Below are 27,941 nucleotides of genomic sequence, written 5' to 3'. Positions count from 1 at the left end.
GAGTAGTTTTTGTTCTATTCTGGCTTAAGATCAAGTTGCTCGGTGTGAGCCCTTTCTCATGTGATAATTGGATACTTGATAGAGAAGCGGTATGAAACTTGAACTCACCTCAACTTGGATTAGGGGTGATCGGCAAATCACCGATACCATGGGATAAATTTCGTGTGTCATCCGTTAAGAAATTTACTTTCATGCAATTTACTTTATACAATTTATCTTCTAAAATATAAATTGTTGCATGTCACCCTAGGATTGCAAACCTTGATATAGCTCTTAGTTATTTTCATATTGCTGCAGTGATCTTTAGTTTATTTCCGCAAGTTTTCTTGATCGCTTAGCTTTTAGTTTTAAAACCACCTATTCACCCCCTCTCTAGTCAGTATCCTAGATCCTACACTTACTGAGAGCTGAAAGGTCGCCATCTACAAAGATGTTCTCACTCATTTTCTAATCACCTACACACTCAAAAACAGAACTAGCATAAGGGGTTGACTCATCAAAAGTCACATCACAGGATTCTATGATGGTATTAGTGTCAATATTGTAAACCCTGTAAGCATGACTATGAAGAGAATACCCCAAGAAAATACCATCAGAAAAGCATGACTCGAACTTATCAAGATTGCCACGCTTTAGAATAAAGCACCGACAACCGAAAACTCTCAAATGTGAAACATTCGGCTTCCTCTCAAAGCACAACTCATGAGAAGTCAAATTCAAGATCGAACACAAGAAAATCCGATTGGAGATGTAGCATGTTATGCTGATAGCCTCAGCCCAAAACTTCGTATGAGTCCTATACTCATCAAGCATTGTCCTAGCCATCTCCACCAAAGTCCTATTTTTTCTTTCAACCACGCCATTATGCTGAGAAACACATGGGGAAGAAAATTGATGCTCAATACCATGTTCAAGGCAGAAAACATCAAAGAGATAGTTCTTGAACTCGATGCCATTATCACAGTGAATTGCTTTCAAAGCACCACAGAGTTCCTTGAACAATCTCAAAGCCAATCTCTAAAAGTATGAGAACACTTCATCCTTACTCATAAGAAAGAATACACAAGAGTAGCAAGAGTAATCGTCAATAGTTATAAGAATATACCACTTTCCACCTGCCGAACGAACCCGGGAAGGACCAACAGTGTCCATATGGAGAAGTTCTTCCGGTCATTCAGTCATCACCAGATTGACTGGTGGGTGAGGAGCGATAACCATCTTGCTATGCTGACAAGAAGCACAAACAAGATTCTTCTCAAACTTGAGCTTGGAAAATCCTCGGATCAAGTCTATGGCACTCAAACGAGTAAGCAAATAAAAGCTCATGTGCATAAGTCTTCTATGCCACATCCAAAACTCAGAAGAATGTTGAGCAAGTAAACACTGAGAAGAACTAGAAGACCCAGAAAAATTAGCTCCAAAAACTCTTCTAACTCTAGAAATCTTATAAATCAAAACGCTAAAAGAATCTAGAACTCGAGAAGTATAATACTTGAAGCGCACTTTCAAGTCCTCTTCTAGCAGCTGAGATACAGAAAGCAAGTTGTATTACAGATGATCAACCAAAGCCACATCTTTGAGAATGAAACTCCCATTTGCCTTTACCATTCATTTGGTATTCACTCTACCTTTCCGATCATCCCCAAAAGTGATATACTCGTGATACTTAATTGGGTGTGAAGCTGGAGAACCGTGATGAATATCTGGTCATGTGGCACGAACAAGCGAAGTCAATGAACCACTTGTTCTCCAGGCCTCCACCTGCCACCTACATACAAAAAGAATAGAAGGTGGATGGCTCAATACTGGAGTTAGTTAAAAACCTCATGGAAATCTAGTACCGAGTCATCTATCCTGAAGCCGAAATTGTATGTGCATGCAACTCAACACCAACACGTTGGGGACGAGTACCACGATGGGGAACATGTGGTCCGCCAAAGCGCTGGGACTCAAAACCTCTTACACGTGGACCAAAACTATATGAGTCATAGTGAAACCCACGCCGAGCAACACCCTTAGGAATAGACTGAAGAGCATGTGATCCTCGTGGGAGAGGACGAGAAAAAGTATCATGTACACCAATCGAGGGGCGATACATGTCCCGAGTGGTCCACTCCCACTCACGCCTCTCATCTCTCCTATGGTGAAAGCAGAATCCAACAAAAAGATGACTCTCTCTCTAGCAGTTGGTGCAGTGGTAGCGTTTTTTAGGAACTCGACTGTCAATAACTCTATGCTCTCTCATAGGTGCCCTTATCTTAGGCTGTGGAGCTCTCTTGAGTGTGGGTTTCTTCTTTGCAGGTTGAGATGTAGGCTTGTTCTTTTCTGATATGGATTGTGAGGCATTGATCTTTACTTTCTATGACTCTAGGATAGTGGGTGAGGTGAAAACAGCTTGCTAGAACTGGTGTAAGCAACTCTCTCAAAGCCCAAACACAAAGCTAACCCAGCCTTATCAGCATACATCTTGGTCTTGGCCAAGATCAAATCTATTTTGCCCTCGCATTCTGAGCACTTCTCCACAAACGAAAGGAGGTACTCATTCTCAGCCATGAGCTTTTTAACTTGCCTTCTAACACAGTTGAGCTTTTCCTTAAGGAAAATGCAGGTTGGACACTTTGACTGCACATCCGTTGAACTCTCAGCACTTTCTAATCCAGACTCTAGCTTCTTTATGCGCTTGTATTTCACATCAGCATCCTTTGAGAGCAAAGGGTAATTTTTACAAGCGTCTAAGAGAGTAGGTCTAAACTCCTCCTCAAGGAGTTTCTTCTTGACAGTCTCAATCCGACTGGCGACTTGAGCATGTATAGTTTGAAGCTCAGTAAGCTCACTCATAACAACTAAGTAACTCTCACAATCCTCATCCTCAACCTTTGCACTAGACTTAAGCAACTCAACCTCAGAAGAAACAGACTCATACTTAGACATAAGCTCCTTCAACTCACACACAACTCTTTTAAGTAACCTATCTTGCCTAATGAGAGTATCATTCAAGGTATCGACTTGGATGGAAAACTAGTCGTAGGAAGGTAATACCTAGGAGAGATCAAGCTCGGGGTTGTTGTTGTTATTGTTGTCGTCTGCCATAAAGCAAAGGCCGATAAAGTTCTTAGCATTTTTCTTGTTCTTCACTTGTGGTTCCTCCTCCTCCGAGCTCTCCTTCGAGCTAGAAGAGGTGTTGACGTCGCTGAGAGCCACAACAAATGCGCTAGAAGTCGCTTTGGTCGCCTTCTTGACCATCTTGTCACGATTCTTCTTGAAGAAGGGCTTCTTGTTCTTCTTCTTGTGCTTATTGTAGTCGTGGTCGCTGTCCTCCCTCTTCTTAAGCTTGGGGCAATCCACCTTAAAGTGGTTGGTGTCACCACACTCAAAGCAGGCTTGAGAGCCACCCCTCCTCCGATCTTGGCTGTTATTGTAGAAGCGGGTGAACTTCTTCACAATGAGAGCAATGTCCTCATCATCAAGTACGCCTGCCTGCTCCTCTGTGATAGAAATAGGGGATGACAAAGCAAATCTACCAGATAAAGTGTTAGCACAAGAAACACCACCTCCAAACTGGTTGCCACCACTAGGTTCAAAAACCAACACCCTATTCTGAGACACGGGGTTTCCGAAACCAATCCGAGCCACCTTGGCTATCTCGGTGGACTTAAGCTTACTGAAGAGTTCATCACAAGTTAACGTGTTATAACTTGGTGACTCTTTAATACATGAGATCTTCACTTCCTATATACTACGATCGAGAGTATAGAGAAGCTTGATCGCTCTCTCATGATCAGAGTAGGGCAAAACACTAGTGGATATAATGTTGCTCACAATTCCATCAAAACGAGCAAATATAGCATCTAGAGATTCACTAGGCCATTGCATAAACATTTGATATTCTTAGCTATATGTTCTTTGGAATCTGGCCTTAATCTAATTAGTGCATTCACGAAAGACACTCAGAGTAGTCTAGATCTCTCGGATAGTACGAATGTGCTGGATCTTTTTCCTTATTCTCAAAATACTCACTACCTACCACCGGAGCATTTTGCTCCAGATTTCGGTCATTCCATCGAACGGCCATGACTTCTTCATGACTTAGCTTCACCTTGACATAAGCTTCATGATGATGCCATGTGACCCTCTACTCCTCCCGTGGTTTTGTGGGCAAACCGTGAAACCCCAGCACACTTCTCAAAGCGTAACTAGTCGTCACTTGTTTTGCCTCAAGCAAGCGCTCCGATGTCGACACGTGTACTCCGTCTTGCGATCTTGACCGCTGACAAGTCTCTCCCGCTCCCGATCCGTCAGGTCGCTTTGTCACTTGCATCGGCATCTCCTTTGCTTGGCTTTGTTAACACACCATCTCCATCCTTCTCCATCCATGCTTTGCTTACCTCCACGTGTACCACTAGTATCACTCTTGACTCTGCTCGGCCTCCTTGATCGTCCGGCACCAAGCCTTCCACTTGGCCTCGATCATCTCGTTATCGATCACCAAGTTGTATCCATCATCTGCACACTATAAAATAAGCAAATATGTTTCTACCACTCCAAACTATCTCCAGGTTAACTCAAAATAAAAATCCTTAGTTGAAAGCACATTCCCCGGAACTCGAGAACACCGAATGCTCCGGTGTGCTCTAGGACTGAATGCTGTACCATTCAGTCAGTATAGCTCATTCTGCATGCTGAAAGTTTTGCTCTCTATAAATATTTATCCAGTGCAAAACTCTGGTGTACACACTCCAATCACCGGTGCATCCAATGCGTTCAACTTCTACATATCACAAGCTTGCAACCTCTGGTGTTCAATGTACACACCACCGAACCATCCGTGAGTGTTACTCCTCTATCCACTGAAAAATCTACTATCTAGAAAAAATTAGTCCGGTGAACACTCATTGCCAACACCGGAACATCTGGTGTCCACTTCAAATTTTGGCGCCAAACTTTTTGTCATGCAGAAAATACTCTGTTGGTCACTATTACCATACACCGGATCATCTGATGACCCTTTCAAATTTTGCTACCACACAAAAATGCTCCCGTGCTTCCTTTGCTTTCACGCACTAGACCATCCATGCAGTCAGAATTCTAAGCACCGAATAATCTAGTGAGACTAAAATTCCTAGACTCAAGACAAAAACTCTAACTACAACTTGGGTTAGCCATAGACAAAATCACGCATAAACAAGTTCAAGCCAACCAAATTCAACTCAAATTCAATATTATCAATGACTTATCATAATTAAATCGAGTCACATCTAAACTTGATTTCCAGTGAACCTGACTTTACGATTTCAGACGATTACCGTAACTACTCCATGTCGTTTTGGAACGCAGGAATTCATATAAAAATGGTCAGATACCTAACAAACAATGGGAACCGATATTAGCTGATACACATACATCGAGCTAATGACGACTTGATGAGACATAGCCATGCTCGTGCATCGCTCTTCGTCCATGCATCCACTAGTAAACAGCACACAGTCAAGTTGCGGACTTGCGGTGGCACGTCACATCGCTAAATCTGGTATGATTTGCACCTCTCTTTTTTTTTTTTTCCCTTATAGAAATCTGTTCCAAAAGCATGGATGCTTATATCGAACAGACGACAAAAAAAGATGACGGGTAGGATGGCACTGTCCTAACAGAAATCCCTGCCCTACTCACAATCATGCATGAATTCATCACTTGATGAGCGTAGCTTTCAAGGCCTCCAATCTGTCACATGCATTCGGATTTATTAGTGCATATATTTTGATCAGGCAGGCATCTCTCTCCAGTTTCAGATTTTTTTCAAGAAAAGAACTACTTAAAGTTTCAGATTAAGAATGTGTCAGAAAATCAGAAATGCTTCCACCACCAGATCTTCAAGATTCCCCGAGTGTCCTCTTGCTAATGGCTGACGGTTATTGTCCTTCTTTAAAAATTTCACCAAATGGTTGAGGATTTTCTAGCCTGTTTGGGCATTTTCTGAGTATTATTCACTAAATGGCCGCCGGTGATTTTTTTTATTGAAAATTATTGGTTAGTGATTTTTTTGTTAATTCATTTTCACGCTCGGACAATGTCCAAATTAGACAAGAAAATCCTTATCCACTTAAGAAAATTTCTATAGAAGAATAATAATTGTCGACCATTTGAAAATAAAAACACTCAAAAAATCTTGAAGATCTTGTAATGTTCATAACCTCTGAAATACCTCGGATATTAGAAAGAGAGTTTCCTCGGATATTAGAACGGAGAGTAACATTTTTAAGAAGGGAGGAATGGAACCTGGGTTGACTAGCCCACCAACACGTGTACTGGCCTCGTATTGATTGTTGCGTGCACACGTGTCCTGCACGGTGCACGGTGTGCTCGCGGATAGCTAAGACCATCTCTAAGAGATTTTTGTTAGAGACCATGAAGGGATTTTTATTTTCTTCAACGTTCAAACGGTTTTACTTCACGGTTTTCGTCATGAAAGGATTTCTAAGGTCATTCACTTCATGACGGGATTCTCTCTCCTTTCCCTCCATGAATACTTTCGAAGGAAACCTGTTGGAGATGAGAGAAAATAAAGGGAACGAGAACGAAGAGGGGAATCGAGAAGGGAACGAAATGAAGGGAATATGGTTGTAGATGGTCTAAGGTGTTCATTGGAAGGCTGGTGATAATTCTTTTGCTTTGAACGAAAATAAATTATATTATCTCCATTTTTTTAGTTGTTTATATCGATTTCTTTGTGGTCTTCAAAACGTAATTTTGACTATAACTTTTTATAATTTTATATCAATATACACTAATAAATTTGTATTTTTATTGAAGCATTTGTAAGGACAAATCTAGTGATATAATTTTTATATAATCAATCTTAACAACTTTAGACATATTAGTGATTAAATATTTAGAAGTTCGACCGCATAGATCTTAAAAGGACAAATGAAAAAGAACAGAAGAGTATTCTTTTGGAGATGATGAAAGAAACATTTCCAATTAGAGAAGTGATAATAAGACTTTGAAAAATAGTTTCATGGGGGACCAGGGAGAAGAAAAAGCTGGATTCTGTGCCCTACCGAGCTAAGCGACGTGTGTGGCATCTTTCGCGCTAACTAAAGTCTCTAGCAGGAGTATTAAACTTGAGCAGGCACTGCTAATATCCATTCGTTAATTATTCAAGACTGAAAAAAAAGACATGGAAAAAATGAAATTCAGAAAGAGAAGGGAAAAAGTAGGAGGCATAAGCTCATAGGATAATGGTTTCCTCTCTTTTCTTTTGCGATGATGTTAATGCAGCATTTAACTACTGATCCACAATCCATGCTAAAACCTTGAGTTTTTTTTTTTGCTTCGTGAAGTATTTAACCAAGCAAGAAATAAACTTAATCGAGCAAAAAAATTTTAAAAAACTCTTTTAAAAATTGAAAACATTATTCTAACGCAACACCAACTACAGTGCAGCTGTATTAGTATGTAGTACAAATCATCACGATGAAAATCGTCATTAAAGCAGTGATGCCATGAGAAGAACAAACAAGGGTTGTTCTGACGAATTATGGCCATTTAAGATTGTTTTGGTACTAATTAGGTGATTGCAATGTTTCAAAAAAAAAATAATTAGGTGATGGCGAGCTGCAGTATAACATAACATCAACCGTTAATTTCCCTGATTAGTTGGCGTCACGAGTGTGGTACGATCGAGCCACAAAATTTGGGCATATTTCCAGGCACAATTTTGCATAGGGACGACCAAATTCGTTGCAGAAATTCTTGCTGAGCCTTTATGGCCGGCTTGTACAAGAAACGCGTATGAAATCCGCTATCATGTACTACGAATAAGCTCATAAAGAATGTTCGGTGCATGGAGCATCAAGCAAAGAAAATTTAGTCAAATCTCTCCCTCTCTACAGTGTATGTGCTTGGCTCCCACCACTTTCACCTTCTCTCTCTGCACTTTGAAAACTTTGAAAACCTCTCGCAGGCACAGTCAGCCCTCCATTTCATTACCCAAGTGTCAATCTCTCTCTCTCTCTCATTCTCCCATGCAGTCCATCAGCCATACTTTCTCTCTCTAAAAATGGGAGGCAAGTGAGAAAGAACGCAAGAACAGGGTGCCTTCGTCCTTTCGCCGAGGTAAGGAAGGGTCATGGCTTGTTTCTCTGTTCCATTTCAAGCGTCAATGCGGCCGCTTCAATCTTTTCACGAATCGATAACATCGTTCTATAGTTGATCCACTGCAATCCTCTGTGTGATCAATTCCTGCATCGTTTCCTTGCGCTTTGTTCAAATGCTGTCTCCATGTGTTTGAAATGGGAATTGCATGTGTTCTTGAGCCCGTGCTTAACATTGCATTTCCCAATTTCGAAGCCATTCTTGCTTATCACTCTTCTTTTAAAGTCTTATTCAAATTTAGGCCACATTTCCTTTTCCTTGAACGATTTCCTTGGCGAATTTCTCGCAATCCCCTTCAAGAACACCTTTCTCTTTGCAGGTAAAAAAAAAAACATTTCAGGCCAATTTCTGAATCAGAAGCGTCAGAAAATGGAGCAGTACGAGGTGTTGGAGCAGATTGGGAAGGGTTCGTTCGGCTCCGCGCTCCTGGTGCGGCACAAGGTTGAGAGGAAGAGGTGAGGTGGCAGATGGTGACACTGGCCTGTTCCTTCTCCTGCCATGAATGGATTTCTTGCTGCCATGGCGTTACGCCTCTGAAACCTGGCTCATTTCCTTTCAGGTATGTTTTGAAGAAGATCCGCCTCGCACGTCAGTCAGATCGGTGCCGCCGATCAGCACATCAAGAGGCATGACTATATTTTCTGTCCCATTGTGCCATGTAACATACATCGTAGCATTGAAATCAGCTTTGCTTGTGAAAAATGGTTCAAATTTTGATGCTGAATTGGACATAGACATATAGTACCTTCTTGTACTATTCTTGATGGTTTCACGCCATTCTTTCTAGTCCCATTTTTTATGAAGAACTTGAATTTGGACAGAAATGATTACAATTTTTTTTTTAAAAAAAAGAGAATTTGAGCACCCAAATTGGCCAAACTTCTTTGTTGCCTTGTAGGGCCTGGTTGACTGTTCTCCAAAGTTAGGAAATGCACATCTATTATGTTGTCATGCTCTTGCGCTGAGACGTGTATAACCATGTAGAAAACTCACATTTTGTTCATGCAGATGGAGCTCATTGCAAAAGTATGGAACCCTTACATTGTGGAATACAAAGAGTCTTGGGTGGAGAAGGTGAGCTTGGTCCCCTGTCCTTGCTGAACATAGTGGCAGCATCCTAAGGGCAATCTTTGCTCTTGTACCTTTCCTTGGTGTTTCAATGGTCCTAATGAAGGATTTGTGTGTTCTTCAAGGCTTGAAATGGTCTGATTTTGTTCTTCTCAGGGTTGCTACGTGTGTATCGTGATCGGTTACTGCGAGGGAGGGGACATGTATGCAAACTTCTGAAAGTCAAGCCCTGAATTTTGCTGGAACCTTTAATACAATTCTGATCACCCATTTGTTGTTTGTGCAGGTCAGAGGCCATTAAGAAGGCTAACAGTAACCATTTCTCAGAAGAGGTGGTCAAATAGTCTGTAATATAGCATGCTATATATCCTTATATTCTGCTCACTGAACTTTGCCCCTTCGCTGTGTCCATTTTTTCTGCATGCAGAGACTTTGTATGTGGCTTGTGCAGCTCCTACTGGCACTTGATTACTTGCATGTCAATCATATCCTTCATCGCGATGTCAAGGTTTTTATTTTCAAAACCTTTATGTTATCTATCCTTGCAATGGACTCATGCCGCTTACAAAATACTCACTGTGTCATGTAATTGTTTCAGTGCTCAAATATATTTCTCACAAAGGAACAAAACATACGGCTTGGTAAGCATCCACTTGTCGAATAAGTTTCGGAAATTACCATGTATTAAACAGTCCTTCGCATCAAGATGGTAATACCCTTCTGTTCCCAACATGCGGTCTGAAACAGGTGATTTTGGGCTTGCAAAAGTATTGACTTCTGACGATTTAGCTTCTTCAGTAAGTTCATCTTGCTCAACCCTTTGGCGTTTGATGCCTCTCACGTCCTAAGTTGCTTCTAATTACGCGTTACTTCTGAAGGTTGTGGGAACTCCAACTTACATGTGCCCTGAACTTCTTGCTGATATTCCATATGGTTCCAAGTCTGATATATGGTCACTTGGTAATGATCTTTACAAGATTCAGTTGCATCTCTACTTCTGAATATTGCAAACCTGCCGTGTTGGCTAAACTCCTGCAATGCCCAGGCTGCTGCATCTATGAGATGACTGCTCTCAAGCCTGCATTCAAAGCGTTTGTGAGTAGCATCTGATGTTTTACTGATAACTAATTTCACCGTAAGCTGTATCTTTGTTGACGATTTTTTTTCCTAATAGGATATGCAAGCACTGATAAACAAGATAAACAAGTCCGTTGTATCTCCTCTACCAACTTTATACTCTGGTGCATTGTAAGCCCTTGCCCCATACAGAACTTATGAAATATTGATGACAATCATTGCATCTCATAACATTTTAAATTCAATCTCTGAAACCTTGATGACGCCTTTCTTTTTGGTCATACAGTAGGGGACTAATCAAAAGCATGTTGCGCAAAAGTCCAAATCACAGGCCAAGTGTATGTGTTTGTTCACTATCAGCAAATTCAATTTAATTTCACCTCACTCCGATTTCTGAACACATTCATGCACCCATTTCCTCCCATTGCCTGATACTGATATTGCTTTTTCAGGCTGCAGAACTGCTTAAACATCCGCACCTCCAGCCCTACGTGTCTGAACTTCGATCGAAGTCGACTCCTACTCGCAATTTGTTCTCTGCTAAGCTTCCTACCCGACATGACACAAACAAGACTGCACTTTTTTCTGATGGCGAAGGCAATTATAAGCCCAAATACAGTAAGAGCCAGTCGTTTAAAGTAGAGAGGGTTGTAAAACAGAACCAAGCTGCTGATAGACATGGCCCTCCTAGTTCTACCATAACTGCCAAAGATTGCCCAGAATTGCTTAGTCTACCAATGAATGAATTGTCAGCCCAAGTTACCAAGAAAGTTGTCAACGAAGTATTACACAATAAGTCTTCAGAACTATCGAGATCTCCATCGCCAACTCCAAGAAGGGCGTCATCGACGCCTAGAAGACGACTGGAAACTTCAAAGACATTTCATGCTACCACAGCTCACAAGGAGGTATGGACTATTTGACCGTACAAAATTGATTAAGGGTCCAGTGTTTAATATCTTGTTGATAGCATTAACATCTAGTCATGGTTCACATTTCAGTTCATATTTGTTGATATTTCAGTTCCTAGCTGTAGAATCACTAACCCAACGCTTTCAATAATTCAGTCATTGTTCACGGAGAATGTTTCACCAAACTTTAGCTCCTCAAACGAAAGTGGCATTTCGTTGTCTCTAGCAAATAATTCATATTTTGTCCAAAGCTTTACACCCATCTGCCTTTGTTGGTGCATGTTTGAAGCAAATTAGACCTGCCACTCAATGCGTATTTGAAGAATTCTGTGTAATTGAACAAACATCAAAGGTTTCCAGTTCTGACCTTCTTTTTTTCTTTTTTTTTCGACACCTGCAGCGTCCGCCGTCAAGGTCTTCAGTTGACCGAATGGTTCAAGCTACACGGCGAACATCACTCCTCCTGCATACGATCAAAACTCCAGAAAAGCGCCAGGGCACCGACATTCTTACCAGATTGAAATCTCCTGATGTTTCAGTAAACGCTCCTCGAATGGACAGAATTGCTGAATTCCCACTGGCCTCTTTCCAAGACCCATTGCATCCCATCACGAAGCTCACATCGCCATCGATCAATGACCAATCCATCACCAAGGACAAGTGCACTTTTCAAGTGCTCCGAAGCGACAGTGGAAACTATACTGACACTCCTGATAGCGACCTTCTTGGTGTTGACAGTTCGCCCAGAAGCTCATCCGATTGGAGCCAGAAGAGGTTCAACACGAGGTCTTACCAGCAGAGAGCTGAGGCTCTGGAGGGCTTGCTTGAGTTCAGCGCCCAGTTGCTGCAGCAGGAGCGGTTTGAGGAGCTGGGGATCTTGCTGAAGCCTTTCGGACCCGGCAAGGCATCTCCAAGAGAGACAGCCATATGGTTGTCAAGGAGTTTAAAAGAAATTGGATTATAACTAAAGGCCAGCAAATGCAAACCTAAACCTGCAATAATTTTGCGTCTTAATCAGCTTAAGGTCACCCTGTACAGTTTCAGTTTTGTGATCTATGTGTTTTTTTTTCTGAACTGGTCTTTGTGAAGTACTATATACATGGCAATTCAATTATCATTCTCTTCTCTCTTTCTACAAACCTGTAGCACAAATCAGCTGATATTACCACTCGACGAAATTTTGGTGCAAACCCACCGGTGTGCAATCGTGCAAACTCCCGCTCTGGACCGCCCGATCCACATCCAACGGCTCCAAGGAATTCCACCATCGCACCACGGCTTTTTTGCAAAAAACCCCCGCGCAGTTGCAATGTTTCGCGATTTCGCCCTCCTTCTTCCCCACCAGTCCACCACTCGCCTGCTGCCCGCACCCGCCCGCAGCCGCAATTACCGGTAGGGTTCGAGCGAGGGGCCTCCGCCGTCGGCCTCCTCCACCACCGCGCTCGAGCTCAGGAAGACGTCGAACCCCTCCATCGCCACGCTCGAGCTCGGGAAGACGTCGGCCCCCTCCACCGCTACGCTCGCGCTCAGGACGACGTCGGCCCCCTCCACCACTGTCGAGTCTGGCCAGGTCGCCCTCGCTCGACGCCCTCCACCGGCGAAAGATGTCGTGCGCAAGGCCGCGGACCCTCTCTGACTCGTGCTTCCGAAGGGCGCCGACGGCCTTGGCGAGGTCGGTGGACGTCCACACCGTCCGCACCACGGGCACGGCCAGCTGCAGCGTCACGAGCGCCTCGGCCTGTCGCGTCGTCCAGGATCAGGCAGATCTCTCCAAGGCCCCCTCCACCTACCGCGCTCGCGATTAGGACGCCTCGGCGCCGAGGACGCGCTCCACCTGTTCGACGAAATGGAGCAGTCAGCAGAATTGAAGTTCTTGTCAACCACCCTCTCCAGGTATAGTACAATCTAGTTAGCGCGGGGGTTGTGCCGTCCCTTTTCCTCCCAGTGTTCGTGCGGTTGTTAGCATTTGCCACTCACATAATCTGTTACTGTGTTCCGTAATTGACTAACTGCAGGTGGTGGCAATAGCCGTGTTCAATGCATTCTTCGTGCCGTTCCTGGGGACCAAGGCCTTCCAGATTGTGGCCATGGCTATCTACAAATCCTGGTGGCCCGGGCATTTTCAGTTCAGCAAGGCATCAGAAATTAGAAAAGCAATCCCAAATGAATTCAAATTGAGATGTATACAGTGTGTTCTTAAGGTTTTTGGTAGCTAGCTAAATGATGTGTGAAGCTGTAATGTGGCAGAAATTATGTGTGGTGGAAATTCTGTGTAGAAAGTTGTAAACAGAAAGCTGTAATGTGGCAGAAAGTTTGTACAATTCAATGTAAATTGTGTTGTCATTCAAAAGAATCTAGCATCTGATTGGTGTAAATTTTGTGGTAGTGTGGCAAAAACATCAGTTTGTAATTGTGCGATTTCCAGACCTAATTGTGCGACTTTCTGGTGTGGCGTGCTTCCTGACATGAAGCAAATTAGTATGCAGAATTTTATAGTTGTTCTGGTAGTTTTCCAATTCAGGGTACTATTGTAGAATTTTATACAATTCAGCTGCAGTCATTCATCTGATGCTCTGAAAACAGACAAAAAATGTACATCACATTCATAGCTCAGCTGCGATTGTCAATATAAACTATATACTGTGCTTTCTTCAAAATGCATCACTGCTTCAAAATATATTGTGCTAAAACAAGTAAAAGCATTGTGATCAGCTTCAAAATACATCACTGCTTCAAAATATATTGTGCTAAAAGCAGCATTATGTTGCCACTTGCTTCAAAATAAAAGAAAGCAGCATTATGTTGACGCCTCAAAATACATCACTGCTTCAAAATATATTGTGCTGAAACAAGTAAGAGCATTGTGATCAGTAAACATGAGATTGTTAGACTTGTAAGATAAATGATCACAAAAATATGACAACAATCTATGCATACCTCACGGAGGTGTCTTCTTTTTCGGGCAAGTACATTTATCATGTAGCACAAGCTCCTTGTATGAACCGTATAAGCGTGGAATCCTCTCATTTTTCCTTCTCTTAGCATCCTCCTTTTTATTGTCCCCTCCTCCTTTGTCAAAGTGTCTCTTAATCCTCTTGACTCTCCCTCTAGAGTGCATCTCATTTGGTGGCAATATGTTAATTTAGGAAGGAATATCATAGCCAATGAAACCTTCAATTTCTTCAGTTTTGCTTCATTGATTGGCATGAATCTCTTGTTTGACTTCATCCATAAACTTTTGAAATTTATTTCTGACAATATGCATGGTGTCAATGGAACCTCTGGCTTGATGGAAGATTTCTTCCATTCCCTTGTACATCTCCGAAGCCATCATTTTAAATTCAGTATCCTCACAAGTTCTCTTATTTTCTTCTAGCAAATTACCATATACATCATATACAATCTCTCGCTTGCAATTTTTCATCCATCTTTTTAGGACATTATGACTAGGTAGCTCAATCAGTTTTGCACCGTGTAGTACATATACAATGTGGCGGCAAGGATAACCAAGTCTTTGAAATAACATGCAAGAGAAATGAGCAATCATGGTGGTTAAATCAAGGTTGACTTGTCTTACCTTGAGACCGTCATCGACTATGGAATATAATTTGAAACAACCGTCCTGCCTCATGCTATCAACAATGCAAGTTGACATTTGGCGATCTATTTCATTGATGTAGCTTGGCATATACAATGTGGAAGCCAACAACTCCTTTCTAAATCTGTAAAAATATCTCATATGCCGGCACTTCACTTCCATGTTTCTCAATTGGCCATCCTATTTTCATTATTGGTTCTGTATGGAGGCTAGCATTGTCTTGTATCAACTCTTTTTGTCGTTGTTCTTCGATTGCAGCGAACCGAACCCAGAACTCGACCAAGGTATGTTTGTAACCAATAAAACATTTCAAAAAAGAGTTAGCAGTCTCTGACCTTGAAATGTTCTAAGAATTTCACCTAAGAATGTGTCTCTGAAGTAAGCTGGTATCCATGATGCATGAATATGATACCGGTGAGCTAGCCATTTATTGCCTTCCAATCCATACTCCATAATCATTTAGCCCATTTTGACTCAAACCCCTTAGCTATTTCAGAGGAATATACGCAATGGTTCACATGCTTATAAAACTCTTTGTCTTCCCTTACCGGTGAACCGACCTTGTCCAAAAACTTCATCAATATGTGCCACATGCATAATCTGTGTAACATAGTTGGGAACACTTTGGTGATGGCCGCCTTCATGCTGGCATCTTCATCGGTTATGATAAGTCCCGGTGCAGACCCCCATTGCTTTCAAGAATGTATCGAATAACCATATATATGATTATATTGTCTCATCAGAAATCAATGCGGCCCCCAATAATACACAACTTCCATGATGGTTAACTCCAGTAAATGGTGTAAACTTCATGTTGTACATGTTTTGTGTTGTATGTAGCATCAAAAGAGATCAACTTCCCAAAATGTAAGTAGTTCTTCCTGCATGTAGTATCTGCCTAAAATATGTGTACCAACTTACCCTCTTCATCAACAACATAGTCAAAATAATACCCTGAATTGATGAAGTTCTTTTTAGCAAGAGTGTCAATAAACATTTGTGCATCCTTTGTCTTTATCAAATTTCTCAAGCTATTATGATAATTCTGTAGGTTCATCTTCATGCATCCCACATTCTCAAAATCCCCCTCACTAACACGAAGATATCTATATGCTAAGGAGGTTCCGATACTAGCTTTATAGTAATCAAATAATACCACCTTAATTTTCTCACTTACTTGCCTATTTGATCTTAACAAGTGGCACGAGCGAGGTGAGACAAGTATGTGTGTATGCATAGGTTGGAACATCTCAACCCTATATCTATTCTCCATGGTACATTTTAGGGCAATCATGGCCTCACAACCACACCTAGTCAGTTTATGCACGTGCTTTCTCTTCTTTTTCTTATCAACTAATTGGAGCGGTGCATCCAACTTTTTTCTCACCTTCACGGCGAAATCCTTCTCTTGAGCAATAGAATCGCTTCCACTTTAGGTGGTTGTTGATCTTTTTCTGTTGTCCAATCCGAACTAGAAACCCAGCTTCATGAGCATAGTCTTTGTAAAACTTCTCAGCTAATTCGGCATTAGCAAACTCCATCCCCACAGCTGAAACAAAGTGATCGGACACTTCCGGTGTGCATGTAACTCCCTAGAATATCACAAATGTATTGCGATCAGCAATGCGCCAAATAAACAAATTACAAACAATGGAATTATGACACATGTATTGCGCTAAACTATGCTCATGTTAACTGAACTTACACAATATGGAATTATGTGTTTTCGTGGAGTGCTACACCCATCTTCCTTGATTGGAAAACCACCTGGTGTCGCCGACGTGCCTGTCGCCACCATGCCTGTCGCCATCCATATCGTCATCACGCCCGTCATCGTCGAGCCCATCGCGATTGCGCCCATCGTCGTCCACTACATCTGCATCGAGCCTGTAGGCGTCGTGCCCGTTGCTGTCCAAGGCTTCGCGCCCATGGCCGGCACGCATGTGGCGTTGCACCTATGCCCGTCACACCTATGGCCATCTCACTTATGCACGTCACGCCTCTGGCCACCGTGCCTGTGCCTATCGCACCCGTGCCCATCGCACATGTGGCCATCGCGTCGGTGGCCATCACGCTAGCCTCCGTCGTCGTCGTCATCACGCCTGTGGCCACCGCGCCAGCATCCGTAGTCGCCAAGGCCATCGTTGCCGATCCAATCGCCCTCCAATCCATCATTGCTGATCCGATCACCCTCCAATACTAGACTCGAGTAAGGAGCGATGTGGAGGGCACGAAGGAGGAAACCGACGACGGACCTCAAACCCTACCTTTGGGTGCGGGCTATGGGCGGGTTAGTGGGAAGGAGGGTGAAATCGCAAAACATTGCAACTGCACAGGGGGTTTTCTGCAAAAAAACCATGGCACGATGGTGGGATTGTGTGGAGCCGTTGGATGCAGATTGGGCGGTCCAGTGGGATTTTGCACTATTGCACACACCGGTGGGTTTGCACCAAAAATTTCGCCATTACCACTCAGATGAGACCACCTTAGGGTAGCTCCAATGATTGAGGGAGATGCTATCTCTTATTTTGCAGAGAGCGAAGTGGTTGAGGTGAAGATAAAGCTAGCTGCTAGCTCTTATTTTGCAAATGTTGAGAGGAATCTAGGATCGCTAGCTCTTCATCAAGAGCTAGCTCTATGTACGAAGCAGACCCCACCTCAGCAGCTCTCTCCTCTATGAGGGATAGGGAATTGAAAACAGTGAGATACATATAAAATTTGAGAAGTATGCTGCTAATGGTTAGAGGTAGTAGCTAGCTCTAACCATTAAAGCTGCTCTTAGATGTCTGTAAGATAGTATTCCAAAACCATGTGGGCCAGCAAGTTGACATTTGGCGATCTATTTCGTTGATGTAGCTTGGCATTGTTCATTGTCACTGCATTTTGTAATATAATGCTGATATCTGGATAAAGAATTATTATTCTTCTGTTCGGGTTTTTTGTATATAGTCTTCAGACCTGCCTCATTCTGCCTTGCACGATCCAATAGATGAACACATTGCTTATCCAAAACTAAAAGGCCACAACTTTTTACAACTATACCAAAGCGTACAATCTTTTGCTAATTTGCTGGTATGAGTGGAGATCATGTTATGCATCAGAATATCCTTGCTTGCAGCTAGCTTCTTTCTGTGGCCTTGTCATTCAGTTCAAGCTGATCCCAGGTTACTTGACCAGTAAGATTACACCTTCTAATCTTGTCACTTTTCCAAAACACTTCAGGTCAAAAGAGAAAATTCATGGCCTTATGGGCCATACTAGGAGTTGGCCAATTGCATCTAACTTTTACTGAAGAATGCTCAGCAGCACTGAACATCACGTTACAACAACAACAACAAAGCTTTTGCCCTAAGCAAGTTGAAATAGGCTAAAGATGAAAACCACCAGATCCAACTAAAAAGATGATGATAAAACAATAATAAATAAATGTACTAGTAATAGTAAATAAAAATAAAAATAATAACAGTAAAAAAGACTGATGCATAAGTTATAGTGCTACTGTGGATTACTAACTTTCGCGTGCTTCTATCCATAGATAGTTCTTTAGAGTCATTCCATCCCTTCAAATATCTCTTTATAGACTCTCTATTTACTGAACATCACATTGTAAAAGTAAAATACAGCCACTGATCCTGCCCAACTCAAGTTTCACAACAAGCAGGAGATTTGTGTCGAACTTTCAAAAACCATGGACCTAATTTTCTGGAAGTGGCACATGGACATGAAGCTATGCTCTTAGTTCATCAGTGAACATACATGAACATTTGTTCTCTGAACCTAGAATTTTCTTGCAAATTTACAATACGCAAGAAATTACTTCTAAAAACATCTCAGGTAACATGCCTCCTCACTATACACACCAAGTTCAGCATTCAGGTGGCAAGATTGGCATCTTATTTAAATTTTCTTTCTTAGGAACAGAACCTCATCCCCCCCCCCCCCCCCCCCCAGTTTTTAAGAGAAACATTTTCATTGCCCATTAGATTGCTCTGTTGAGCTGCGTTCCAATTAAACATATACATGCAGGACCCCCAAAGTTTATTCAAAATTTTGTGCTGCAAGGGATCTCAATTCTCAAAGATGATTGGTCTGACAGCTCCCTCTTTGGAATGTAATTGCAGGAGAACATAACAGTATCACTCAAATAATACTTGTATAAGTCAACAGAAGTTTCAACCTAGTAAAATGGCCTTTATACCACAATAGGCAATCCTCACAAGCCAACCTAAACATAGGATGAGAACCGATGGAAAATTTGGGAAATTTGGGAAACATATTTATTAAAGCATATTATTGCCTGCTTTTACACCAAAAGCTTATACATTGAAAAATTGTAAATTCAACACAGAAACAACAAGTAACCTGAAACCTCACTTCGTTTTGACACTGACACCATCCGTTCCAGCAATGATCACTGAACTCGCCATGTCCAGGAACAACCCATGATCAACAACTCCTTCCAAAGCTGAGATCTCTGTTCCCGCTGCCAATGCATCCTTGATTGGTGTCTTGAAATATAAATCAACAATGTAGTTTGAGTTGTCAGTGACATAGGGTTTGTCACCCTCCAATCTTAGCTTTGCCTCCACCCCTTCCTCCTTAAACAGTTCCTGCAATCTTACTAGATTGTACTTCCAGCAGAACTGCACAACTTCCACTGGCATGGCTAAACCACTTCCTCCTAAGCCAGTAACTAGTTTTGTCTCATCAATAACAACAATGAACTTGTCTGACGCAGCCTCAACCATCTTCTCACGGAGAAGGGCACCACCCCGCCCTTTCACAAGGTTAAGGTCTGGGTCAACCTGTTTTAATACCAAAACGCAATGTACTTAGTAATAAAATAGCAGTTTGAATATAACAGGAATAAAAAAACCAAATATCAGTGCAAGAATTTGCCTATTTGGAGAACAGAGTTGCATAAAGTTGCCACAATATTGTTATAAAAGCATGTTTGGATTGATGGTATTGCATTAGATAGTTTGGGATCTAGTTCAAATTTAAAAAACTACAATACTTTCCAATGAAATACTACTCACCCAAACACCCCCTTAGGCTGTTTCTGCAAGCATGTGTGAAGGTGTTATCTTTACAAAAAATATATATATCACCGCTGAAGCATTATACATATTGCTGCTTTGTTGCTTAGTTACTATCCACACCCTTCAAGAACAAAGGTTGACTTAGTGATTCAGTACACTTTAAGGGTTCATTTTATGTATAGCAAAATGGCAGAGACAGACATTAGAGGTTCAGAGTGCTATGGTTTATCCTGCATGAGAAAAAAGGTACTATAACCTCGACGCTAGGGAAAAAAAGAGAGGCAAAACAAGGAACACATTTTGCAAAGCTGATGAGGATAAAACACGAATAAATCGTAGTGAGCCTGCAAGGGACATGTTTCAGCTTTAAGTGCATGCTACTAAACTTCTCTATGAACTACAGTTCTTCTCCTCGAAGTGTAATTAGCTAATTGCTTGCTACACTGACAAACAGGCCGAAATGCCAACTCCAACATAATAACATCTAAAATGTGAGCTCCTTCATCAGCAGCCAGCAAGTGCAACAGCCAAAATCATTGAAGCATTTCTTTTTTGGCCTCTACTCTCTTCCCAAAGCTACCACAGCATCACTAAACTTCATCTTTTCAATGAGAAAAAAAGTATAAAGATATAGACCAAAAGTTTCATCTTTCCTCCATAACTAGCACTAGCAAGACAACCTAGCAGACTGACTCCTCTTTCATGCAAGAACAGCAACAGAAGGTGCAAAGTCAAACCTTGCATGTCACAAGTTCATAGGACAGCAATTCTAGCTCGCCAGATACTACTAAGCGCAAAGAATCAAGAACCAATCAAAAAGATTTGATTTTGCCCCAATTCCGTCAGAATCAATGGAAGGCTTGATTAATTTGCACAAAGCAGCGAAAAAAGAGGCAAGGGCAGACCTCGTCTGCGCCGTCGATGGCGAGGTCGATGCGCGGGTGGTCGTCGAGCGTGGAGAGCGGGATTCCAAGCGACTGCGCCTGCTCGAAGGTGCGCTTGGAGGTGGGCACGCCGACGATTTTAGTCAGCTTGCCCGCCGCGAGGAGCGCGCCGATCTCGGCGACGGCGAAGGCGGCCGTGGACCCCGTCCCGAGACCCAGCACCATCCCGCTCTGCACCTGCTCGACCGCGCGCACCGCCGCCAGCCTCTTCAGGTCGTCCTGCGTCAGCGCCGCCGCCGCCGGCGCGGACTGCGCTCGGACGACCCCGAGGCGGGCGCGGCGGGTGGAGGTGCAGGCGTGGCGCGCGGCCGCGGGGTGGAAGCGGACGGAGATGGCGGTGGCAGCCATGGGGCGCGTGGGTGGTGCTGGAGCTGGAGCTCGGAGAGGTGAGGTGTGTGGGGAGGAGTGGCGGAGGAGGGGATGCCGGGATGGGGAGTTGGTGGTGGAGGCGGAGGTGGTGATCAAAGGTTGGGTTGGTGGTGACTTGGAGGGCCAGGGGTTTTTCTTCGTAGCATTTCTTGATATTTCTTTTCACAAAAATCTTTCTTTGGTGACACGTAGGAAAGCAGCACAAATTCAGCACTTTTGTGAACATCACAGAAAGATGAACTTTTTTTAGAACATGGCAGCACTTCGTTTGTCCAACAAGTTCATTTGAAAATGACGAGTTGGATTACTTCTAAAACATATAATATATATTTTGTAAGAGTATATGAGAAAATCTTTAGTGCAAATAAGTAAATTGGTATAAACAACAAATGGTATCCGTCTGATCCCTATTCAAAGTATATGGTTGATTCCACCAGTGGTGGAGTTGATATGTAAAAAACCTATATACGGCTATAAAATATCGGGAAATAACTTCTTCATTGGTGAGATATGAGATTAACCGTAGTCTTCGGATAGGAATTAGATAGACAACATTTACTATTTATACGTTTATATCTATTTACTAGTTTGTATCAAATATTTCCCCAATATAGATAGAGTAATCAATGCCAAAGTGCATCATGAACCATAGCTCCAGTTGGGGATCTCGCTGATCCTTATAATTTAGTACATATTTGAACTAAATCCCAAACATTGCTATGACAATCCTTCCTATCCAAATAAACTTGTTACGCGTGTTCAATCACCGCAGCAAGATTATCTCAGAATTTACCATGATGCTTTTGATAAGAGTGCTGCTACATGTACCACCCTGTGGTGCTACAGTACCAGGGTATTGTAGGGATGCCTGGTCATACGTGGGTCATTTCCTTTTTGATAAACTAGGGTTAGCTTGAATCAACGGCTCCCCTTTACTTGTATAATTGTATCACGCACGAACAAAAAGAATTGCGGAGTTCATTGTTGATGTCTAGTTGAAGAGTGGTAATTGTTAGAAATCATTTCATCTTTGTCGGCAATCACCAGCGGTTGCCATACCCTTTGAACGAACAGGCGTCCGTTCAGGAGGGGTGTCTCCCGAACGGACACCTTCTCACTTGTATATATATCAAATAAAAAGATCAATAAAGATAGAGTTTGAATCATTGTTTTCTCTACAAATTCAGAACTTTTGTGAACATCACAGAAAGATGAACTTTTATTTAGAACATGGCAGCACTTCGTTTGTCCAACAAGTTCATTTGAAAATGACGACTTGGATTACTTCTAAAACATATTATGTATATTTTGCAAGAGCACATGAGAAAATCTTTAGTGCAAACAAGTAAATTGGTGCAAACAAAAAATGGTATTCGTCTGATCTATATCCAAAGTCTATGGTCGATCCCACCAGTGGTGGAGTTGATTTGCATAAAATCTATGTACGACCATAAAATATCACAAAATAACTTCTTTACTGGGAGATGTGAGATTAACCGTAGCCTTCGGATAGAAATCAGATAGACGACATTCACTATTTACTAGTTTATATCTATTTACTAGTTTGTATCTATTTACTAGTTTGTATTAAAAATTTCTCCAATATAGACAGAGGAAATAAAGCCAAAGTGCATCATGAACCATAGCTCCAGTTGGGGATCTCGCTGATCCTTATAATTTAGTACATATTTGATCTAAATCCCAAACATTGCTATGGCAATCCTTCCTATCCAAACAAACTTGTTATGCGTTTTCAATCAGCGCAGCAAGATTATCTCAAAATTTACCACGATCCTTTTGATAAGAGTGCTTCTATATGTACAAGGTCTTACGACCCAGCCGTCCCACCAAGGCACCCTATGGCACTACAGTACCAGGGTATTGTAGTGATGCCTGGTCATACGTGGGTCATTTCCTTTTTGATAAACTAGGGTTAGGATGAATCAACGGCTCCCCTTTACTTGTATGATTATATCACGCACGGACAAAAAGAATTGCGGAGTTCATTGTTGGTGTCTAGTTGAAGAGTGGTAATTGTTAGAAATCATTTGATCTTTGCCAGCAATTAACGACGGTTGCTGTACCCTTTGAACGATCAGGTATCCGTTTAGGAGGGGTGTCTCCCGAATGGACACCTTCTCACTTCTATATATATCAAATGAAAGATCTGTCACACCCATGTTCTAAGAAGGATTCAAAAACAAACAAAAACAATTCTCCCCCTCTCCTTCTCTCTCCCCCTGTGACCCTGCGCCGCGCCGCGCAATCCCGTCGCCACGCGTCGCAGGCGGACCTCGCGCCCCGCGCCACCACCACGTGCCCCGCGCAGCGCCGTCACCCCCCTATAAAAGGTGAACAGTGCTATCTCTTCCCGGTCCGCACCGCACCACCCCTCTCTTTGACCTCCGCCGTCTCCCTCTTCCTCTCCGAGCACCGCCGGTGAGCTCCACCGCCATCTCTCTCTCTCCATCTCTCCCTCTCTCTCTCTCTCCCTCTCTCCCTCTCTCTCTCTCTCTCTTCCTTTCCCTAGAGGAGCGTACCTTAGCCTTCTTCGTTGTCGCTGGCTGTCGCTTTTTCGTCGCCGGCCGACACCCTCGCCCCCTCTCCGCCGAGCCGGATCCGGCCACCGCCGTCTCGATCCGCCGGCCGGCGGAGCTCGCCGCCGACCTCCGTCGGTGCGCCACCGCCATGCCTGCCACCGCCCCGTCGCCTCTCTCCCTCTCGCCCTCTCGATCTCCCCGACAAAAGATCGGGCCAGCTCCCCTCTCCTTTTCTCTCTCTCGCCATCGCTGACAGGTGGGCCCGAGCCAAGCTGAGCCGTTGAGTCGAGCCGATTCCAAAACTAGAATATTTCAGGAATATTCCTCCCTTTTCTTTTTTCTGATTTTCTCTCCCGACAAAACTTCTGAAGCTCGTTTCTCCTCCGTCCTAACTCTGTTTTCAACGATTCTTCCACCAATATTCATCTAAATTCGAGATCTACCCAATCATATCAATTTCATCATTTTTGTAATTTATTTAGTTTTTAATATAATCATTTGATTGATTATTTATGTGTGCGCTTTTGTCGTATGTTGCGATTGTTCGAGGAAGGCGCGTTCGAGGAAGACCCAGAGGATCCGGAGTTTGAAGAAGAAGCAGATGAGGACTTCAACGAAGGCAGGTCCTACACCGTTGATCATATTGATCCTATGTTTTCAAATACAATCCGTAGAGTCATTGTTTCAAACAATAGGGATATGTATGCTTAAGTTAATGACTGTAATTTTAAAGAATATGCTAATATAGTTATGACCTAGCTTATTTATGCCATGCCTTGATATTGTTACCTTTATTCTGTTGAAACCTTAGAAGGTCCCCAACATCAACTATAATGATTGTTTGGATGAATTCTTGTTTACTAGCATGCTTAAGATTGCTTTTCTCAGAAGAAAAAACCAGGATATTATATATGTTAATCATGCCTTTTAAAAAATATGAAGTGTTATGTGCTCAGTGTGTGTGGGCGTGTAAGACTTGTGTTCCTGGAAAACTCTAGAGTATTGTTGACGAGGGTGAGTAAGGTACCCCGCACAGGTGGGAACTACCTTGGAGCAAGGTTCACCTTTGTGGTGTTCTTGCTGGGAGGCACTTGCCCCGGTCGTATAAAGACCGGTTTGCTATGACATCCTACCTAGTATCCAATCGTACAATCACATGACATGAATGGGCAGGATTTGACAAAACCCCTCCAACTTAGTTCGGGACCCACTCGGAGGCCGATAGTGGCAATGGGGATCAGGAGAAGACTTGGGTAATACGTAGCCCAAGGTCTAGCTGCTGATATTGTTGAGGCTATGTCAGAGCCTTGGGATTGCTAAGTGGTCCTTCCCGTGGATCTTCTAAGGCCCCTGGTATCTTAGTGCCACATGGGTGGATATTGTTACTACGTTGTGAGGTCGTTGCGTCTCGTTATGACAGTTCCACCAGTTGCTAAGGTTGAAGTCTGTGTATATCTTGTAAGTAAAGTGTATAACCTCTGCAGAGTGTTAAACCTATCCGGATTACCGTATCCTCGGTCAAGGACATGCTATGGTTCGGTCACAATGATTAGCTTTTCGGCGTGAGTACTTCCTTGGTGTGTGAGTGGGCAGTGTACTCATATTTTCAAAAAGAGTTGGCTATGTGCCTTGAGTATCCTGGACTGTGTGTCCACCGACAAAAGAAGTGTGAGAACTGGTGGGATAAAAGTATCTCCCCCAGGGCCGACGCCCCTCATAAGCTCGACTTATGTGTTACCCTCAGAAATGCTTTTAAGATAGTCATTGCAAATTGAACCTTGCATAAAAAAAACTAGCTTTCTGCAAAACCTAAAGACTCTACAGCCTTATCCTTGATCTACCTGTATGCATCTAATGTCTCCCCTTGAGGTAGGACTTGCTGACTAACTTATGTACTCACTCTTGCTATTTCGTCTACACTCAACTTCGTTTTTGCGTTGAAGGAGAAGATGAAGAATAGAGAAGTTGGTTTCGTCTGCACTCAAGTTGCCTGAAGGGTATGGGTCGCTTTTGCTTTATTTTCATTGTGTTGTGAGGGTTTATTTAATTAGGCATACGGGCCCTTATTGTAATGAACTCCGTGTTGTCCCCTAATATTGTACTTAATCATTGTATGCTTGTGATGTCTACTTCTGTTGGAAATATATGCGTACCAGCTACTGATCCAGGAACTGGTATGAGTTGCACAAGGTAACCCAAAAGAGGGGTCCAACAAGATCAATAAAGATAGAGTTTGAATCATTGTTTTCTCTACTATTATATTGCAATCCTATCGATTCTCAATACGTTATCAACGCGCTCTCCGCTGAGCGATCGAGAAGAACTCCAAAGGCACGAAGGCCTCTGTATAAAGTTCAAGAACAGGAGGCACGAAGGCCTCCATCAATCACATGATACAACAGTGAGGAAGAACAACACAGACACAGAGCAAGCGTATCATAATCGCAGACGTATAGAGAAGAATAAGAGTTGAAGGTTGTCTTGGCCCCCAGCGCTGCTCAGGCCATTTTGCAAGAAACCCCATGTTTCCAACATATTGCAAAATGGTCCAACTACCAGTACTATTTATTAAGTAATTGTTATGTTTAGCCCCTAAAGTTTACCGTAATTACATTTAGTATTGTATACTGTTGTAATTTAACATTTCAGACCCTATTTTTCTAGAATATTTTGTATTGTTTAATGTGTTTGCTTCATGCAATCCCTATAACATGCAATTATGTTTACGACCACTTTAATTTTACAATTGAGATTCATTTTCTTGCAAGATTATACATTAATTCACCTTAATTAAGCCCTGAAAGCTCTTACACCCCAATGTGCTCATTTCAAGCAGAATTAAAATGCAAAATCAAATTAAGTGATTACCTAGATTTAATATTTGTGAAACACAAGGTATCGGAGATATAGATCTATTGTATATTTGCAGATTATCCACCATTACTGTGAGGTCTACATTTTGTCATCTTGATTTAATGACTACCTTCAAAGTGTTCTTCTAAATATTCTATTTAGCATAGCACAAGGTAATATGAACATATGAATCTACTGATAAATGTCAAATTATGCCTCCTACTACTGAGAGATCTACACCATATTTGGTGATTATCTTCAATATTTTAGCTACAGATTTCAAGGTCTACACTATATAATTCAAGTCCCAACTTAACTTTACAAATTTTGCGTCATTATTACAATATTACCATGATGATTTTTAATTTACATATAGTAAATTAATCAAATCTATGGTCAAATCGATGTACAATACAATGACCGGCAAAGAGTTCGATGAACTCGCGCTTGACGGTCACAATTATTCAACATGGGTAATGGACGTCAAGGTTAGTCTTGTGTCTCGCAGAATTGTAGCGGCACTCCAACCTCCTCAACAGGTAGATCCACCGCTACCAGATCAATATGGCACTTTGTACCTTATAAGGCATCATATTCATCCGCATATCAAATCTGAGTATCTAATGGAAGAGAATCTAAGAACATTATGGCTAGCTCTCAAAACAAGATATGAACAGCAGAAGACAATCATTTTGTCTGATGCAAGTTATGAATGAACACATCTCTGACTCCAAGATTTTATGTCCATCGAAAATTACAATCATGTTGTATCATAAAATTTTCTCAAAATTGTATTTTGCGAAAAAGAACTTACAAATGCAGAAAAGATAGAGAAAATTTTATCTACTATTTTTCTCACTGATAGGATCTTACAACAATAATATCGTGCAAGAGAATACCAAGTTATTCTGATTTAATACATATATGACTTCAGGCAAAAAACATGATGAACTCCTTCTAAGGAATTATCATCAGCGTCCAATCGGCGCTGCTACTTTACCTGAAGTACATGATAATATCCAGAATAACAACAAGTTTGATGGCTCTTTCATATACCATCTAAAGAACTCTAACGGTAAATGCAAACGCAACAATGAAGCCCTATGTATTAGATCAAGATCAAGGTATTTTCAAATTTTACAAATCTAATATTTGTCACAAGTGTGGATGCTACAAGCACTCCACTAAGAAATGTTACAACCCGAGATATTTAGCTGATCTGTATTTATAATTTGTGGGATGTAACCAACCTGCTCAAAGATAAAGATTTGAAGAACACTTCAACCTTCAAAATAACTCCACTAAGGAGGCTAGTTGTTCACAACAAGTTCTATAAAAATTAAGTAATAACCAGAATCTTCTGCAACCAGAAGATCCCATTAGCAAAA

General features: G+C 42.1%; 3 protein-coding genes across 3 annotated transcripts; 2 read left to right on the top strand and 1 right to left on the bottom strand.

Moving 5' to 3' along the window:
* Window positions 1-7,830: 7,830 nt before the first annotated feature.
* On the top strand, window positions 7,831-12,327 carry LOC133891966 (serine/threonine-protein kinase Nek3-like). Its single transcript, XM_062332697.1, has 15 exons — window positions 7,831-8,112; window positions 8,471-8,606; window positions 8,711-8,777; window positions 9,160-9,225; window positions 9,376-9,422; window positions 9,506-9,551; window positions 9,647-9,727; window positions 9,818-9,860; window positions 9,967-10,016; window positions 10,098-10,179; window positions 10,265-10,314; window positions 10,394-10,467; window positions 10,583-10,634; window positions 10,749-11,204; window positions 11,608-12,327. Exons 2-15 carry the CDS (start codon window positions 8,521-8,523, stop codon window positions 12,169-12,171), a joined length of 1,764 nt encoding a protein of 587 aa, XP_062188681.1. The 5' UTR covers window positions 7,831-8,112; window positions 8,471-8,520; the 3' UTR covers window positions 12,172-12,327.
* On the top strand, window positions 12,263-13,528 carry LOC133892256 (uncharacterized). Its single transcript, XM_062332944.1, has 3 exons — window positions 12,263-12,266; window positions 12,364-13,100; window positions 13,223-13,528. The coding sequence occupies exons 1-3, from the start codon at window positions 12,263-12,265 to the stop codon at window positions 13,421-13,423; spliced, it is 942 nt and encodes a 313-aa protein (XP_062188928.1). The 3' UTR covers window positions 13,424-13,528.
* Window positions 13,529-19,059: 5,531 nt separating this feature from the next.
* On the bottom strand, window positions 19,060-21,269 carry LOC133892756 (probable ribose-5-phosphate isomerase 3, chloroplastic). The gene is made up of 2 exons (XM_062333701.1): window positions 20,753-21,269; window positions 19,060-19,610 (listed from the first exon to the last, which is right to left on the bottom strand). Exons 1-2 carry the CDS (start codon window positions 21,137-21,139, stop codon window positions 19,176-19,178), a joined length of 822 nt encoding a protein of 273 aa, XP_062189685.1. The 5' UTR covers window positions 21,140-21,269; the 3' UTR covers window positions 19,060-19,175.
* Window positions 21,270-27,941: the final 6,672 nt, after the last annotated feature.

The sequence above is a fragment of the Phragmites australis genome, chromosome 15, assembly GCF_958298935.1.
Source record: "Phragmites australis chromosome 15, lpPhrAust1.1, whole genome shotgun sequence".
Lineage (NCBI taxonomy): Eukaryota > Viridiplantae > Streptophyta > Magnoliopsida > Poales > Poaceae > Phragmites > Phragmites australis.
The sequence above is the reverse complement of the archived record's forward strand: the minus strand, read 5'-3'. Positions and strand labels throughout refer to the sequence as shown.